The sequence below is a fragment of the Polypterus senegalus genome, chromosome 9, assembly GCF_016835505.1.
Source record: "Polypterus senegalus isolate Bchr_013 chromosome 9, ASM1683550v1, whole genome shotgun sequence".
Lineage (NCBI taxonomy): Eukaryota > Metazoa > Chordata > Cladistia > Polypteriformes > Polypteridae > Polypterus > Polypterus senegalus.
Window position 1 is genome coordinate 126,892,305 of NC_053162.1, and position 19,242 is coordinate 126,911,546.

At 36.4% G+C, this 19,242-nt stretch overlaps 1 protein-coding gene across 1 annotated transcript in view; it reads right to left on the reverse strand.

The window, feature by feature from the left end:
- The window catches only part of cops7a (COP9 constitutive photomorphogenic homolog subunit 7A), a 57,932-nt gene that overhangs the window by 14,053 nt on the left and 24,637 nt on the right, over positions 1 to 19,242 (reverse strand). Inside the window, exon 7 of the mRNA XM_039763797.1 lies at positions 15,496 to 15,668. Within this exon, the coding sequence (XP_039619731.1) occupies positions 15,496 to 15,668 (173 nt within the window). The remainder of the gene's footprint in view (positions 1 to 15,495; positions 15,669 to 19,242) is intronic.

A 19,242-nucleotide genomic window follows, 5' to 3' on the forward strand; every position in this document is an offset into this window, starting at 1 on the left:
GAAAGTGTGAATCGCCTTAATATTATTTTGCTGTGGTGTAGAAAAGGGGTCCCGTATTTGCACTTGTCTGGGCTATAGCTCAGGGGGCGGATGAAAAAAATTAAAAGTGCTCACTTTGACTTAAGGCAGAAGCGCAGTCAGCGTCACAAAGGCCGGCACAGCTATGCACGCAGCGCTGGCTGCTCGACTTTTGCTGGGCAGGAGACCCCTTTTGTACACACGTTCATGATATCAAAAGTCTCAGCGCTCTTTGGAGGTAATTCATATATTATATATATAGCAAAATACCCACGCCTCGCAGCGGAGAAGTAGTGTGTTAAAGAAGTAATGAAAAAGAAAAGGAAACATTTTAATAATAACGTAACATGATTGACATTGTCATGAATGTTGCTATCATATATATTCCTGCCTAAATAAGTCACCTCGCGCTCTTACTTTTTACCGTTCATTTAATCATGGCTAGTGGCGGAAAAATTATAAAATGGAAGGAGGATGGCTTTACCAAAACAATTATTGATGGCTTAATCGATTATTCATAAAGCTTGAATTGGTGATCTGTTTTTCTGTGTTAACCTCATATTTTCTTCATACTTCTTCTCAAACTAAGGTGGTGCGAGGGTAAAATGAATCGGGATGCGCTGATCAATGTAATCGGTGTACCAGGAAATCATGCATTGACAAAAGCTCCCCTTTGCTTGTAATGCAAAGTGTGATTAAATGCATTATTTTTAACGCGTTATGGAGCACATGCATCGAAGCTTCTCAGCTGTGCTTGTGCTAAGAAAAGGAAAGATTTTAAAAATAGCGTAACACGCTTGTCAATGTGACCTTTTGTAAGTAGTGCCTGGAGGATTCAGTGTGTTGAAACTCTAGAGACAGCGTGTGTATTAACTTGAGGTAAATGGGAGGGAGATGATGACGTGACTCCCCACCCCTTAACTGTCAATCCCCCACAAACACAGTCTCTCGGAATTTGCATAAGCACACCCCTTCACCTACAATTTTAACTTAGTTACAAAGTGATCAAAACTCTCGTTTATATCCTGCGTCCTCTCATTAAACTTGTATCCCGCATGTGAAACGCCAGCAGTAGCCTGTCTATGAACTTAATTTAAAGTTTAGGTTTACACCTTGCTTTCTTTCCGAGGTAGCAGCACTCATGAATATGGTAGTATATGCCACTCGCTCGCTTCTTATTGTTTCGCTGCCTTCTCAATTATATAATGCATGTTTTCTTAAGCGCTTTTTGTAGGTCTTCCTGGTTTTCTACGTACTGCGTTGAGTCAGTTCACGTGATTACGTGGGAGGCGTGATGATGTCACACGAAACTCCGCCCCTACGTCTTTGCAGCTCTACTCCATTACAGTTAATGGAGAAAAATACCTTCCAGTTATGACCATTAGGCGTAGAATTTCGAAATGAAACCTGTCCAACTTTTGTAAGTAAGCTGTAAGGAATGAGCCTGCCAAATTTCAGCCTTCTACCTACACGGGAAGTTGGAGAATTAGTGATGAGTGAGTGAGTGAGTGAATGAGTGAGTGAGTGAATGAGCCAGTGAGTGAGTGAGTCAGTGAGTGAGTGAGTCAGTGAGGGCTTTGCCTTTTATTAGTATAGATTCGATCATTTTCCTCAATAAATAAATGACCAAGTATAATATTTTTGTCTCATTTGTTTAACCAGCTTCTCTTTATCTACTTTTAGGACTTGAGTGAAAATCTGATGATGTTTTAGGTCATATTTATGCAGTTAAATATAGAAAATTCTAAAGGGTTCACAAACTTTCAAGCACAACTGTAAGATTGGAACACATGTACTAACAAACAATAAATTAATGAGCTCCTTCTCACAGGCTTCCTTTATATCACACACTGGCCTGCTCTTCTTCTTGTCAGGTGAGCCCTTGAATTTGAGTGAGTGAGGGCTTTGCCTTTTATTAGTATATATATATATATATATATATATATATATACATATATATATATATATATACATATACATATATATACATATACATATATATACATATATATATATATATACATATATATATATATATATATATATATATATATATATATATACATATATATATATACATATATATATATATACATATATATATATATATATATACATATATATATATATATATATATATATATATATATATATATATATATATATATATATATATATATATATATATATATATATATATATATATATATATATATATATATATATATATATATATATATATATATATATATATATATATATATATATTATATATATATATATATATATATATATATATATATATATATATATATATATATACACAAACATATATACATACACACACATAAATATAGACACATATATTTAAAATAAACAATTAGGCTAAATGGCTCTTGTTTGGGATGTGCCTGATAGACAAAAACTGGGGTAGATTTGAAATCAACTGCAGGGATAATCAGTGTGCAATTGTGTAACTGAGAAACAACAACTCGCCATGATAATTTTTTGGTTTTTAAATTGGAAGCAAACCAGAATTGCACATTTTTCTAAACTGACAAAGAAGTAAATTGGAGGTTATTAATTGTGGGAACAGGTTGCAGGAGGTGCAGGCCCAATGAGACATGTAAAAGTGTCACAGGGAGAAACAGAGCGGATAAATAGCCCTGGCAGTCTGCAAGGAGGACGGCTGCCAACTCCCACCAAGTGTCCTATTAAAATGGTCAGCAATTTTAAAATGGGCATTCACAAAAAGGCGAGAGAGAAAGATGACGATGACATCTGGTCCAAGATCAAATCTTTAGGTATTTGTCTACAAGTCTGTGTAATTATTTTGATCTCTTAGTCATCTACAGATCAACTATAATTATAGTTTAAAAACACAAAAAGAAAAACTTGTGTTAATTTGTTTCCCCTTAGAGTATTATGAGGCAACTCCGCATGGCTCATATCATTGTGGGGAACTCAAATCAGCTTTGTTGTGAAACTGGCTCCATATCAGGCTGCTTTCTGTCATTAATTAAAACACGTGTTTAAAAACGTTCTTGTTTAAAATGCTGACATTTATAAGGGGTGATCAGAACCTGAAAATGAAAGGGTATTCTACAGTGGCCAAATATCGGCTCCTGTACACTAACATATGATAATTACAAATTTATAGTGAATGTGATTTATAGTGAAGTTTCCTGCTTCAGATGCAAGTTAATATTCGTAAGAAAAATGCAAAATGAAGTATTATACTATCATGTCTAATGGTAGAGAACAATATACCCAGTCATCATATTCCAGGACCTGTCTTCATCATATGGCAGAACCATATTGATGCAGAATGTCTCTTGAAGTTGACCCGAGGGTTTGCTGGACTTTGACATCAATGGGTTAAGAAACGTTTGATGTTATGGAGCAAATCTTAATAGAGAATCAAAGACTGAGGGTGTTTGAGATAGCAGACACTATAGGGGGGGTTATCAAACTCAGCAGAACTGAGACTTAGGTTTGGAAGAAGGGATTTTTGAACACTTTCACATAACAAATTGCGTTTATTCAGCCCAGCAGAATCACACAAGTTCACTACATTTCTCAATGTTGCAGAAATAAAAACAGCAGCTTTCATAGTCCAAACAACAATTAAAATATGTAAACACGGTGATTCTCCAATACCAAAGATTTTCAAGGTCAAAACTAGCGCCAGCAAGATGACCGAGCCAGAAGGATGGTTGAAATATTTTCTTGCTACTCTAAAAAAAAAAAAAAAATTGTGCAATGCTTTCACTCATAGTCAATGGGCTATTTCAAAGCCTGTTCTGTAAAATTGTGGTTTCAGAGATATGCCACTAACCATATTCTTTAGACCTGGTTCCTCAGGACTACCACTTGTTCCCAATCTGATGGCTTACTTCCATGGGACATGTCATGCCAGTCATGGAGATGTTAAGTTAGCTCAAAGACTGTTTGTAAAAGCAAGACAAACATTTATTTCAGTGGCATTGACAAGATATGTTAACAACAAGTGTATTAATGCTCACAAGAATTATGCTGAAAAATAAAATGTGTGCTTTAACTGGTGTTCTCTTAGTAGGTCAGGCTCAAAAATTTTGATCTCCCCCGAAACATATGCAAATTCTGAGCAATGCTGAATTTAGCTAACATTTCCTAGTTGTACAAGTGCGTTAAATCCAACAACATTTTTGCTTTAGTCGTTTGTAAAAAACCTCCATAATGGGGTCACCAGGGAAGAAAGTTTCAATTGAATATATTTAAAACAAAAAACAGTAAATTTGAAAAAATTAGTAAAATGAAACATCAGCACTACAAAATAATGCACTCAGGTGAAAACTACAAACAGTTATTGTATAAAATGTTTAAAAATGACCCAATTTTCTTTTTTTGTAGTGGTTTTGCAGATGTCATTACAATATGCAACTTATTCACCATCTGGTTGCCTACTAAATTTAAAATATTTGTGTAACAATTCAATGCATTTATTTATTAAAAGAAACCCCTTATTATAGACATTATTTCTCATTTGCCAAGTAGGTGTTTACAGGCTCAGTTGTTGCTGCAGTTTGTTTTACTCAGGACAATGTTATGATTATTTAAGAGATACACTCGTCTTTAACCACCTACTTCCATCTTGAGACAGAAACAATTAACCTTTTACAGTGCATCCGGAAAGTATTCACAGCGCATCACTATTTCCACATTTTGTTATGTTATAGCCTTATTCCAAAATGGATTAAATTCATTTTTTTCCTCAGAATTCTACACACAACACCCCATAATGACAATATGAAAAAAGTTTACTTGAGGTTTTTGCAAATTTATTAAAAATAAAAAAACTGAGAAAGCACATGTACATAAGTATTCACAGCCTTTGCTCCATACTTTGTCGATGCACCTTTAGCAGCAATTACAGCCTCAAGTCTTTTTGAATAGGATGCCACAAGCTTGGCACACCTATCCTTGGCTAGTTTCGCCCATTCCTTTTTGCAGCACCTCTCAAGCTCCATCAGGTTGGATGGGAAGCGTCAGTGCACAGCCATTTTATGATCTCTCCAGAGATATTCAATCGGATTCAAGTCTGGGCTCTGGCTTGGCGATTCAAGGACATTCACAGAGTTGTCCTGAAGCCACTCCTTTGATATCTTGGCTGTGTGCTGTGTGTTCTCCTGCTGAAAAATGAACCGTCGCCCCAGTCTGAGGTCAAGAGCGCTCTGGAGCAGGTTTTCATCCAGGATGTCTCTGTACATTGCTGCAGTCATCTTTCCCTTTATCAGACTAGTCTCCCAGTTCCTGCCGCTGAAAAACATCCCCACAGCATGATGCTGCCACCACCATGCTTCACTGTAGGGATGGTATTGACCTGGTGATGAGCAGTGCCTGGTTTCCTCCAAACGTGACACCTGGCATTCACACCAAAGAGTTCAATCTTTGTCTCATCAGACCAGAGAATTTTGTTTCTCATGGTCTGAGAGTCCTTCAGGTGCCTTTTGGCAAACTCTAGGCAGGCTGCCATGTGCCTTTTACTAAGGAGTAGCTTCCTTCTGGCCACTCTACCATACAGGCCTGATTGGTGGATTGCTGCAGTGATGGTTGTCCTTCTGGAAGGTTCTCCTCTCTCCACAGAGGACCTCTGGAGCTCGGAAAGAGTGACCATCAGGTTCTTGGTCACCTCCCTGACTAAGGCCCTTCTCCCCCGATCGCTCAGTTTAGATGGCCAGTCAGCTCTAGGAAGAGTCCAGGTGGTTTCAAACCTCTTCCACTTACGGATGATGGACGCCACTGTGCTCATTGGGACCTTCAAAGAGGCAGACATTTTTCTGTAACCTTGCCCAGATTTGTGCCTCAAGACAATCCTGTCTCAGAGGTCTACAGACAATTCTTTTGACTTCATGCTTGGTTTGCGCTCTGACATGAACTGTCAACTGTGGGACCTTACACAGAGAGGTGTGTGCCTTTTCAAATCATGTCCAATCAACTGAATTTACCAAAGGTGGACTCCAATTAAGCTGCAGAAACATCTCAAGGATGATCAGAGGAAACAGGATGCACCTGAGCTCAATTTTGAACTTCATGGCAAAGGCTGTGAATACTTATGTACATGTGCCTTCCCAATTTTTTTTATTTTTAATAAATTTGCAAAAATCTCAAGTAAACTTTTTTCATGTTGTCATTATGGGGTGTTGTGTGTAGAATTCTGAGGAAAAAATTAATTTAATCCATTTTGGAGTAAGGCTGTAACATAACAAAATGTGGAAAAAGACATGCGCTGTGAATACTTTCCGGATGCACTGTATGATCACTTTAATCTACTTGGTAGATAAAAAAAAAAAAAAATCTTTACCTCTTAATTTTGAAATTTTAATCAAACTGACCATTAAAATGTTGCTGCAACATCATGTCCTGCTCATCGAGTGGCTGCTATAAAATACAATAAGCCTAAGAAAACAGACCTAAAACTTGAATACAACTGATTGAGTCCTGCATGTAAAATACTTAATTTTAAGTAAAATCAGTCGTCTGCACCCACTTTTTATGTTGTCATGGTAGGAAAATACATTAATTTTCCTGCTGTTTGCACTAATAGAAGTGCTAGTTTGGTGCTCTAAATATATGAACATAGCCTGACAGCCTAAAAGCATATCAGAAGAATCCTGTCACAATGCGACGGCTGAACTGAGTGCACATCTCGTCTTTATCTTCAACAAACTTTCCCAGACACAGCTCCTCCACATTAACACCAATGACTGCAGGGATGAACATTGATTTTCCTTCCTCCTACAGTACTCTTCAATCAAATTGCTGTAGGTGAAGGGTCTTCCCTGAAGCAATGTTCAGATCTCTATGGGTTTTTGCATCATCTTTTCTTGAGTTATCTAAAAATGTACAGTAACCTACCAGAATACAATGTTTCATTCTTACGGTTTTAAATCATTATGCTGAAGACACTTTGTAACACTTTTTGAGAAAACCAGTAGTGTTAATGACATAAGCTAACAAAAGAGTGGGAACTCTGTTAGATAAAGAATTCAAATATATTAGAGAAACAGAAATTAATATTGTGTTAATTTACTAAAAGAAAGTAAAAAGAAATTACCTACCTAACTCATGTGATTGAAGGTTAGGTACAGGACGTAGAAACTGTCTTATTACAGAACTATTATTTTTAATATTTGATGCACTTGCAGGTTAAGTGATCTGTGAACAACAGGTAAAAACTGAACTAGGGAACCATTCTGTGTATTTGCCAGTACAACTCACTGGCTACATTGCAGAGATGGAGTCTTTCTAATCTATCTGAAGCACAGTAAACAAATTAAGGCAAGATCATAAGTAAGGAAATCAACATTTTTACCAAAAGAAAAAAAAATGTGTTGCTAGCCCAGAAGTACACTCACCTAAAGGATTATTAGGAACACCATACTAATACGGTGTTTGACCCCCTTTCGCATTCAGAACTGCCTTAATTCTACGTGGCATTGATTCAACAAGGTGCTGAAAGCATTCTTTAGATATGTTGGCCCATATTGATAGGATAGCATCTTGCAGTTGATGGAGATTTGTGGGATGCACATCCAGGGCACGACGCTCCCGTTCCACCACATCCCAAAGATGCTCTATTGGGTTGAGATCTGGTGACTGTGTGGACCATTCTAGTACAGTGAACTCATTGTCATGTTCAAGAAACCAATTTGAAATGATTCAAGCTTTGTGACATGGTGCATTATCCTGCTGGAAGTAACCATCAGAGGATGGGTACATGGTGGTCATGAAGGGATGGACATGGTCAGAAACAATGCTCAGGTAGCTCGTGGCATTTAAACGATGCCTAATTGGCACTAAGGGGCCTAAAGTGTGCCAACAAAACATCCCCCACACCATTACACCACCACCACCAGTCTGCACAGTGGTAACAAGGCATGATGGATCCATGTTCTCATTCTGTTTACGCCAAAGTCTGACTCTACCATTTGAATGTCTCAACAGAAATCGAGACTCATCAGACCAGGCAACATTTTTCCAGTCTTCAACTGTCCAATTTTGGTGAGCTTGTGCAAATTGTAGCCTCTTTTTCCTATTTGTAGTGGAGATGAGTAGTACCTGGTGGGGTCTTCTGCTGTTGTAGCTGATCCGCCTCAAGGTTGTGCGTGTTGTGGCTTCACAAATGCTTTGCTGCATACCTCGGTTGTAACGAGTGGTTATTTCAGTCAAAGTTGCTCTTCTATCAGCTTGAATCAGTCGGCCCTTTCTCCTCTGACCTCTAGCATCAACAAGGCATTTTCGCCCACAGGACTGCCGCATACTGGATGTTTTTCCCTTTTCACACCGTTCTTTGTAAACCCTAGAAATGGTTGTGCGTGAAAATTCCAGTAACTGAGCAGATTGTGAAATACCCAGACCGGCCCGTCTGGCACCAACAACCATGCCACGCTCAAAATTGCTTAAAATCACCTTTCTTTCCCATTCTGACATTCAGTTTGGAGTTCAGGAGATTGTCTTGACCAGGACCACACCACTAAATGCATTGAAGCAACTGCCATGTGATTGGTTGATTAGATAATTGCATTAGTGAGAAATTGAACAGGTGTTCCTAATAATCCTTTAGGTGAGTGTACAGTATATGCCTTAGAAGTACAAATAGGGAAAATGCAGCAGCATGACAGCAAATAAAGTAACAGTAAGAAGGCTCCCTAAATCCATGTAATCCAGCCATTGTCTCAAACACAGTTATTCCAATACAGGGTTGCAGAAACGAGGCCAAAAAAAATCAAATCAGAGGACAACCCTGGAGAGTATACCAGCCCATCAAAGGAGACATTTAGACTATATTTAGAGTGGTTAGTGAACGTACCCAGGATGCCTGTGAAAATGGCGTACACAGAGAACAGTCCACTCAAACCACAAGCCAACAAAGTGTTGGCCAGGTATCTACAAAACTTGGGTGAGAGCACTATATACTTTAACACTTGTACTGCCCAGGACAGTTACTGCTAATTATGATATACTGTACAACGGGTGAGCAAAATGTTTTAAGCATACCCTGCTTTTACTTTACAGTATCATTCAACTGAAAACTAATTTATCTCATACATCACTGGCATAGTGCATTCCATGAAGGAAGCCTCTTCAGACAGGCAAACAGGTAGTAGCCAACATATAGAGAACAGGGTTGTGTGTGGCATCTCTTTGAATGCACATTTCAGAGAGCGCCTGCTGCAAACCATGCTGTTTAAGTGCAGGCACTGCTAAGTACACAAGAGATGGTTAACAGAACTTCTTGTCCCTTTTCCCTGATTTGACTGTTGCAAAGAAACCAGAGTAATATTGACTGGTCACGTGAGCCTTTTAAGGCATATAATCAACCCGGACTACACTCTCAAAAATTAATAAAAACAAACTATGCACAGGTACTGCCTTAGACCTTGAATTTTATTTGGTGATGGAATATTACTCCTAGTATTCTGAATGTCCTTTGAGCTTTGTGCAGGAAATTTTGGATAAATCACTATAACTCAATCATGATATATCTCATACATTTCTCCAAGCCTGAACCACTAGTTTGATATTCTGTTTGAAATATTGGATGTAACGAGCATTTATTTTTATATACCCTGGGCAATCAACATGCACACATCTTGTTCATGATATTTTTTTTTTTTTTATAAATAATGTGTTTGACCCATATCTATTCCCTATAGCATTTGGTATCTCACACGCACTGTCAACCTTCAATTACCCATTACAAGTTAGTCCACAGTGATAAAAATTCTTCTGTTACTAATGTTGAAGGCCACTCAGCTTTTGGTTCTCTTCAAAAGACATCCTGAAACAGAAGAATACTGCAAACCGTCTCCTGACTGTGGCATATCAAAGTGATTCATCCTGAAACAAATGGACTAGGAAACAATCTTTAAAGCATGTATTGTTCTCTATCATTAAAAATTCAATGATAGATACAATACTAAATACTGTGGCTTTCAGGATCCAAGTTGACTTTGTTCTGAAATAAGAAACATTTAGCCAAAGCATTTTTTGCATGTGAATTTGCTGGATGTGCAAGTAGCCTTTCTCCCCCCATGCCTCATGACACTTTGCAAGGATAGCACGACAGAGAGCAGAGTAGCAGCCATGTTCAATGGAAATGTTACTACCCAATCTGTACTACCTGTCCAATTTGCATCACGAATGCCCAGAACTTTCACACATGCATACTGTAAGTGTACTCCACCTCACAGTTTACTCCAGTATGACAGTTCAAGCAGTACAGCATCTAAAGATAAAACATGTTCCTTCAAATGAAAAAGCCATCCCAACACATGCAGTGCCTACAATGTGCTCTTCTGCTTTCCTGGAAAAACAAATCCCTGTTAAGCAAAGTTCCATGAAATTTTTGCTGTTCTGTTGCATAGCATATGAGCAGACAAGCTGTGGCAGCAGTGGAGGTTTGGGGGATGATGAGAGCTGCAGTGACTGCTGTTTTGCAAAACACATTTTTACCTACTTGCATTTAGAAAACACTTGTACCAAATAACTACATTAGCCAGTAATTCACATCACACTTTTTTGAGCAGCCTAATACTCCCTTTTCTCCACTTTCTGTAAAGGAATAACACAAATTTGATACATTTTTTCTTCATGTTTTGATTTGCAATAGAATGTGCAATGTTCCCAATGCATTCCCATGTATGGAAATAAAAACTAGATTTTGTGCCTAATTCACTTTTTTAAATATACTGCTATTATTTTGAACACAACTGTATAGTTAAAAAAAACCCACACAGTTGTCCTAAAAGAATAGCTAATGTCTACACAATATTGAACATGTTTGTCTTTAATTGTATATGACCTTTCTAGCAAGTGCTTATTCATATCTTTAAATATGGCATGTGGCAGCACCTGGGATACAGTGTTTCATCACGTGCCTTTGTAGATTAATGCAAATTATTTTACTACAGGTTCTGTTAATTGTTAGATTTGTTTTGTAATTCTTTTTCAAGAACGGTTTGATAACTTTTCGTCACTAATGATTTGTGATTTGCAAGGTAATAATTGAGAGCTTTGTCTTTCGTTATAAAAAACAGTTAAATGGAGAGAGAGAAAGAGAAAGAGAGCAGAAGAGAGACAGATACAAGATAGCCATGTTTACTGATTGACAGGCACTGCAAGGCAGGCAAGGTTTTGAATGCAATACATACAATATAATTTCAAAAATAAGTTGAGCAGACATAAAACAAAAATGTTTTGGGAAAACATACCTGAGATATTTCTTTGAGGCATGGCTGATTCATTAAAATGTTACATTTATGGAAATAAGTTTCCTTTGCTATTATTTCATATTATTAATGTGAGAAAATAACAGGTTTACGGTATAAATAGTGCTGATCTTTACTCATTAAACTGTTTTGACAACATTTTAAGATATACTGAATATTGATTTTTTGTTCAAAATAATTGCAGTATCAATTTAAGTCCATATCGCCCAGCCCTACAGCTTAGAATATGTATTTTTAGGTTCAGTCTCAAATCTTTTGATCATCCTTCATATACATGGTGCTCGGTTTTGCTGGCATCTTTCTACTTAGACTACCAACATTAAAATAAAAAAACCTCACTCTTCAGGCAGTACTGGGCAAGTGAAGTGGAATGGAATTGTATTTAACCACATGTCCCAAAGTCACTGAAGGTTGAAACTTGGAGTTCCCGAGTGGCTCACTTTTTTCATTTCCTTTGATTTGTAAAAGCAGTGCAATAATGTTGATCTGATTTGTCAATTTTTCTTTACTTGACACCACTGAACTGTAACACTATAAACAGAACAGCTCACACTCAATACATTATATAAAATGTGTTTATCTAAATCTTTATTTTCAGGTCATGTGATATGATGAGTTAAATGATTTTTTTCCTGTCTGTTAAAAACTAATTAAACCTAATCTGCCCCACTTTCTGTTCATTAATTTATTAGTTTATACAGTTTCACAGTTAGTTTATACTGAACAAAAAACATGGGTACTTTTTTTTTTTTTAAATATTCATAAAATGTGTGACTGAGAGATGAGAAATTCACAGTTGAACTTTACACATATTAAACAATAATTAACTTATAAGGCAAAGCAGATTTGTCTTCCATAACAGTTGACTCTTGTATTTTATAATTTATTTGGCTGGCACAATTCTCCATTAGCAATACTGAATTCTCTCAAACTGACTGCTTCTTTGACAAGCTGATAAAGACCACAGCCAGTCATCTGCATTACTGTACGTGCAGTGCTTCAAACTTGTGGCAAAACTGGAACTCCACATAAAAACCATCACATGCTGACATTTCAGGTTTGGATGATATAATACAGCATTAAGAAGGAGTATTACTGTACTATTTAGCAAAAAGGCCTAACGGCATGCTGACCTAGGTGTGCCACAGCTTCTTTAACTTCCCCAAAACATACATCATACTGGAGTTTTTACTTTCCATCCCTCTTTTGCCCACAGTTAGGTATTGCATATTCATTCATTAGTTGTCAGATATAATCATCAAAATTAAAATAAATAAACATTTGAAATACATCAGTCTGTGTGTAAAGAATGAATCTAATATACAAGTTGAACTTTTTGAATGGAATTACTGAAATAAATCAACTTTGTCATGATATTCTAATTTTATGACCAGCACCTGTACTGTATGTGTTTTTTTAATACAAGTTCATATTCAAGTTTGTCACTTCCCTCTTATAACCTGGAGTCTGAATAAGGTCATTGTCCTTTTTGTGTTTTGTAAAAATGTGGCTAAAGATGTTAATGTCAGGATTAGCATTTGGCTCTGAAAAATTCTGTTTCAGAACAACAAGATTTGGGGGAGCAGCCTAGACAAATGGCAATTAAATGGACAGGGAGAGCTCAAATTTGTCATTTGTGCAAAGTCCACAGAAATTCTTACTTGCACGCATGACCAACCTGCAAAACATTGCCACCCTACAAGGACATGACCATTTAAAGTTGCACTTCTTTATATAATTTTGAATTTCAATGTTCTGTTCTATTTTTTGTTTTAATTCTATAATTTAATAATCTGTGCATAGAAAAGAACCATTTTACTGGACTATGAACAGTGACATTAAAAAAACAAATGATTAGGAAATTAAAGTAATTCTCCACCTCCGTAACATTGAAGGTGATGCGGTTAATCCCTTTTACACTGTTTAACGCATGCTGTGGCTACATCATTCATGTCACTTCTAAAGTCACATTATAATTCCCAAATAATATTTATAGTAAGAAGACATAATTTTTATAGTTAGGCAAACCCCAATAGCTCTTACCAAATGTTTTTACTACTTACAACAAAAGCAAACTGAATATACTTACTTTGTATCTGGCAAAGACCACTGTAACCAAGGGATTTTATTTCTACAAACTCAACCACCTCAACTGACTCCTCTCAATTCAGAGAATCAGGGGTTCTACTTACAACACCTTAGCATCATGTCATTCAGCCACTATAAAAAAACTCACACTGGTTCATTCGAAGTAGTGTGCTGCTGAGGTGTCACCCATAACACGACTATGCTTGGGTCCTAATTTGGGATATTGAACTGGTTTGTCGTATGGTGGGTGCAGCAACGCACTGTATCAGTGCATACTACCAACCTCTCTCTCTTCACTTGCGAAAAAGACCCCAAAGTATTTGGCTCCTCCCCTTGGAAATACGTTAAGTTCACTGTCCTTAGAAAAATTAGCTTGTTCAATAATTGTGCTCTTTTGAACTAGTTCATGCACAGATGAATGTCTAAATGCTGATAAATACTCAAAAGCACTTTTGGCTTGGAAAATTGATATATTTGGGAAGTTCTGAGATTTTTCTATCACTTATGGATGTGAGGTTCAATAGAGTTACATTGTATGCTGCTATACCAGACAAACGTATTTTTTAAATTTATAAAAAATACTTTACTTTAGAACACACATTTATGTGGCAAATAATATGATTGTACATAAAGAACTTTGACTTGAAAAATACCAGATATCCTTTAGACCCTTGAATAATGACATGTTCAGTTTATTCAATGAAGTCATATTCTCCCTTAGGTTTTTTTGTTTCCTTTGGGAATAAATTGACCCTCTTAAATGAGAAGAAAGGAAATATACTCTCAAATACAGATAGCATAATCGATAACCAACAAAGCATACAGCTGCAGCTTTGGTAAATGTGTCAGCAGGCAAAAAATTCAGGCAGCCAGAAACACTTCTAAAATCTGAGACATGCTTAGGTTTTGGGTAGTTATTACTTTCAACACAAAAATAGACATTGCAAGAACATTTCTTTAGCAATTACGATTTGGAAGGCATTTTTAAAATATCTTGCTAATTAACAAGGTCACTTACAGTATGATGAAACACACAGATTATTATAAACTAGGCTGACCCGCCTTTTAAGGCGACCAACTTTTAAGTTGACCACTTCTTAAGGCAATTCAATATGTAGATCAATTTGGTATTTTATACAAACTCATTAATTTGGTTATATTGCATTTGAGCGGTATTACTTTAATACTCATAGTTTCCCTTATTTTTGTGATGAAATTTAAACATTTTTTCTATATTGAGGTCGCCCTTTTGAACCCCCTTGATATTTACTACGCGGTGTGGCATTTGTACTCCATCAACATTAATTATTTCCAGAGACATAATTTTGTCTATTTTTCCAGTGCATCGCACACAAAAGCAAGGGAATGATGGGAGCACCAGAACTCTGCTCACATCATGTCGCTTCGTACCTACCGCAAGCTGCAAGTAGTAAGTCTGTGATAAGCGGAATACCGCTACGCTTTCCACTCACGGGATGGAAGGACAATCCCGACCGCTTTTATATAGTAAGAAAGAAGAAGATATCGCACAGTCTGGAGTAGAAAATCATCTTTTACCTGGAAAAACAAAACTACAAATCCCATCGTGCACTGCAAAATGGACAGGGTGTGTGTGAAACTCCGCGCCTGCGTAGCACTCCACGGACGGAAGGACAATCCCGACCGCTTTTATATAGAAGAATTAATTAACTAATACCCTTTCATACTTTTTGCTGGTTATGGCCACAAGAAACTAAAGTCTATCCTGGCAGCAGCAACAGGAATTATTGTGTAGATGTGGTGTCAGGACTGAAACATATTCCAGTAATCATTCATGCAAAAATATTAAATGTGTGTAAAATGCTAAAATGAGAAGGAAAGCATATGAATGAATGTTCATCATAGTGTTATTTGGTTACAAACAACAAGGTGGTAAAATAAGTCTCTATCTAAATCTGCTAGAATTCCGCAAGTACAAATACGTTTATATCAGATTTGTAGATGCCCTTTGATAAAAGTAAAGTGAAAATGCCTACGTTTGAGTGCTTTATTGTTTCATATTTCATTGAATTATACAGTTTTAGTATAACAGCAATATAAAGGCAGGCTGAACACAACTCAACACAAAAATTCTTACCCTTTCACTTTGGAGCTTTTCTTGCCCGACTGCCTGGCATCTTGGGAAGGGGCAGAATCTCGGAGCTCACTTGCATGTTGGTCTGGATCTTGACTGGGAGTACCCGCTGTGCAGGACGGGCCTGATGTGGAAGGCGTGGCTGTGGCCTTCAGTGTCTTCTGAAGATTTGATACCTGATAAAAGGAAAATGAAAGGTAAAAAATAAATATTTTCATGGGACTGTGATTTTTTCTGCTTATTTCCACTCCAACATTGTATTTCAAATCACCAAGCTCTTTATTTAATCACCTTTATTTATTTTCTAATATTAATGCATTATAGGTTTTACTTTGGATCCAGAAATAAAGAAACATGCTACACTCAGAAGAAGTGGACTCCTTTGCATCAAAACTGGTAGAGATATATCAATAGGGTCAATTATGACAATAATTACTGTATATTTGTAAGTCCATGACATTAATGAATGCCATGAGAAGCTTATGCTTCCAGCTTAAGACAAGGTTCTGCAATTATTTTTAACTGCGGGCCAGTTTTATTCTATGTTGTTCTTTCAGGAGGCAACAGTCTTTGTAACCAGTATGTTAGGGCTAATTTGTAATAACAAAAGCATGAAAGAACATGGTGACCTTCTAGCCTTTTTGCAAAAAATTTGGAAGTTATAAAGACATTGTAGTTTATTTACGCAAAAATGCAATGTGCATTGTTTGCATTTATGCAAAGACTTTAAATGTGTCAGTAGTCTGTGTATTACTTTCTGAACACAAAAGACCACATTTTCATTCTTTTTACTTGAATGTTTAAGTAATGTCTGTTATAAAAATATGTATATAGTTTAAAAAAAAAAACTGCAATACTTATTCAATTAACACTTAATAACAATTGTAATATTTCAATGTACCAATAGTATGCGTTTTCACCAATGGGAAAAAAAACATCTTTACTATTTACTATAAGAACTTTATTCTTACCTTTTACAAAGGATTGTACTACTTGAAATACTTACATTTATTGAGTAACACTTCTATTTGTTTTCACCAATGTGAAGATTTTTATGCATGCAGAACTGAAATTTTTTTTTTTTTTTATTGAGTTGCATCAAAATTCAACTATATATTTGGTATTGAAAATCAATACTTTTCTTAGTATTGTATCAAAGTTTTAAAACTTTTGTAATGCTCATGCCCGTATCATGCCTGGGAACTGCTCCGGCCACACTACTATGCCCCCTCCTTATTATTATTTATTTAAAATGGCAAACAGCCGTAGTCTTCATTTTACCACAGGAAGACAGATTTAATATTTTTATCTCACTCATAAATACAGCAAGATACCCATAGAAAAAAAAATTGCATTATGATACATTGGGATGCAGTTCTGCTTGTGGGAACTGTGTGGCCCATTTTCATTACACAATGATGTACTTAAAATAAGTCATAACAGATGTTATGTTTACTTCAAAATAGAGTAAATTGAAACAAGCCAAAAAAGACCGAAGTACTGGAATATTTGTTACAGCTTTGGCATGTGCACGAAAGCAAAGTGATCTTAAGTTCATAAATGCAAATGAATAATAATGTATTAAACCAGAAGGGGTTTTTGATCAGGCAGAACATAATTAGTGTCAGGCATTGAAGTATAAAATAATTTAAATTAGAAAGTTATCAACCAGGCTTACTTTTTCACAAAAAAGGCAAAACAGAATACTGACAAGTCTGTTTAATTCAATTTTTGGTCAGGGAAGTTGGAGAGCATTCTGCCAGGGCAGCAATCAGCAGAGCTGGGCAGACTGGGCACCATTCCACCACAAGGCCCACATAAGCACTTACAAATTCTCACGAGGCTAACAACAACCAACCTAAAACAAACATCATTTTGGGATGTATAAGATAACCAAAATATAATAAAACTAAAACAAACTCAAGGAATACATTTTTCCACACTTCAGTACAGTCTTATGGCAAAATAAGACTCTTACATTTTTTAACCCTTTCATCCAGGTAAGCACTGTCTGTATTGATATCAGTGGGGGTAAAAGAGTGATAAAAACTCGTTTAAGTACCCAAACTCACTTATACCAGTCCAATTTCAACTTACTAATTAATTTAACATATACTGTACATCTTTGGATTCTGGGAGAAACACTGAAATACTTAAGAGAAAAAAATCTATGTAACGTGCATACTTCTCACAGAGACTGAACTGCTCCTTTCTTAATAGTTCCCATATTATTTCAAGCACGAAATCCTAAAGCCGTCAGTGTTTTCCAATTACGAGCTGCGCCATTTAGCCAAAAATGTCATCATGATTATTTTTACTGTACAATACAATACAGTTTATTTTTGTATAGCCCAAAATCACACAGGAAGTGCCGCAATGGGCTTTAACAGGCCCTGCCTTTGACAGCCCCAGCCTTGACTCTCTGAGAAGACAAGGAAAACTCCCAATAAAACCTTGTAGGAAAAATGGAAGAAACCTCTGGAAAGGCAGTTCAAAGAGAGACCCCTTTCCAGGTAGGTTGGGCGTGCAGTGGGTGTCAAAAGTAGGGGGTCAATACAATACAATATACACAACAGAACAATTCCTTAAGACAGCATAATAATAAAAATTTTAGAATTACAGTTTTTCCTCATTGTCCAACCTGCATCAGGTCAATTCGGATTTTGCACTGGGCTGTGGCACCTGAGGACGTCCTGCCTGGATCGGCCTGGAACTTATCCTTGGTCCAATTCCCTTTTGTGCCATCTCCTCCTTCACCTTCTGCTTTGTTTAACCTACTCTATCTCTTTTAGTCTTTCATCTGAACTTGTGTTTATCAATTCTAACTTTTTTCTTCTAATAGTATCTAGGTCGATTTAACAATTACTTAATAGTCTCGAGCCCATGAAGGCAGAACATCCGCTGGAGCCATAACACTGTACAAGCTAAAAACCTTCTGATAGAACAAAATGAGAAACAAATAGGAAAACCAAGGATAGAACGCAGTCAGAAAAATAGAATAGGACTTACTTGGATGGAGAGCACCAGGCAGGATGATACATATAAAACCAATAGATAAACACAGGGAAGGGACAAGGTACTAGCCCTAAACAAATTGGTATTAGATGGCCAGTGCTTCCTGAAACTCCATAAGCAAAGAGAAACACAAAACTCAGGATTTGAGGAGTAGATGATATGACATAATTAGGTCTGTACTGATCAATCAATATTTAGCACAATATAGAACTTCTTACTACTGTTTTAGTTTTTTATTGAGCATCTATCTTAATAATACAGACTGAATAAACAAGATATTCATTATAGTATAAAATATGATTTATTATCAATAAATAACAAATTATATACATATAAAATGTCCTTAACAAAAAACTGTTTTCAGTTAAATTACTGCACTTGTTTACAGTAGCTCAAATTAGTAGCATATGTAACAATGCAAATATAACAAAACCACAATACAATATATTCTTGTACTGTATTTATACAATACTCTACAGGGATAGCTGGAAGAGGCCACAGAACTGACAGGCTCAAGTGTGTGTAACAAAGAGGTCAGTGTTTTTTTGTCTCTCTCTTGAAAATGGCAGTGTTCTAGCAATAGCAGTAGTTATATTAGTTAGTATTTAACAGACAGTGTGGCATCTGTGTGGTAAAGTCTTTGGAGATGAAACCCTGAGATACTGAGATCAAACCACACTTCTGATTCTACGTGACCCTGAGCAAGTTCCTTAAATTGCCTGTATTCAAATGGAA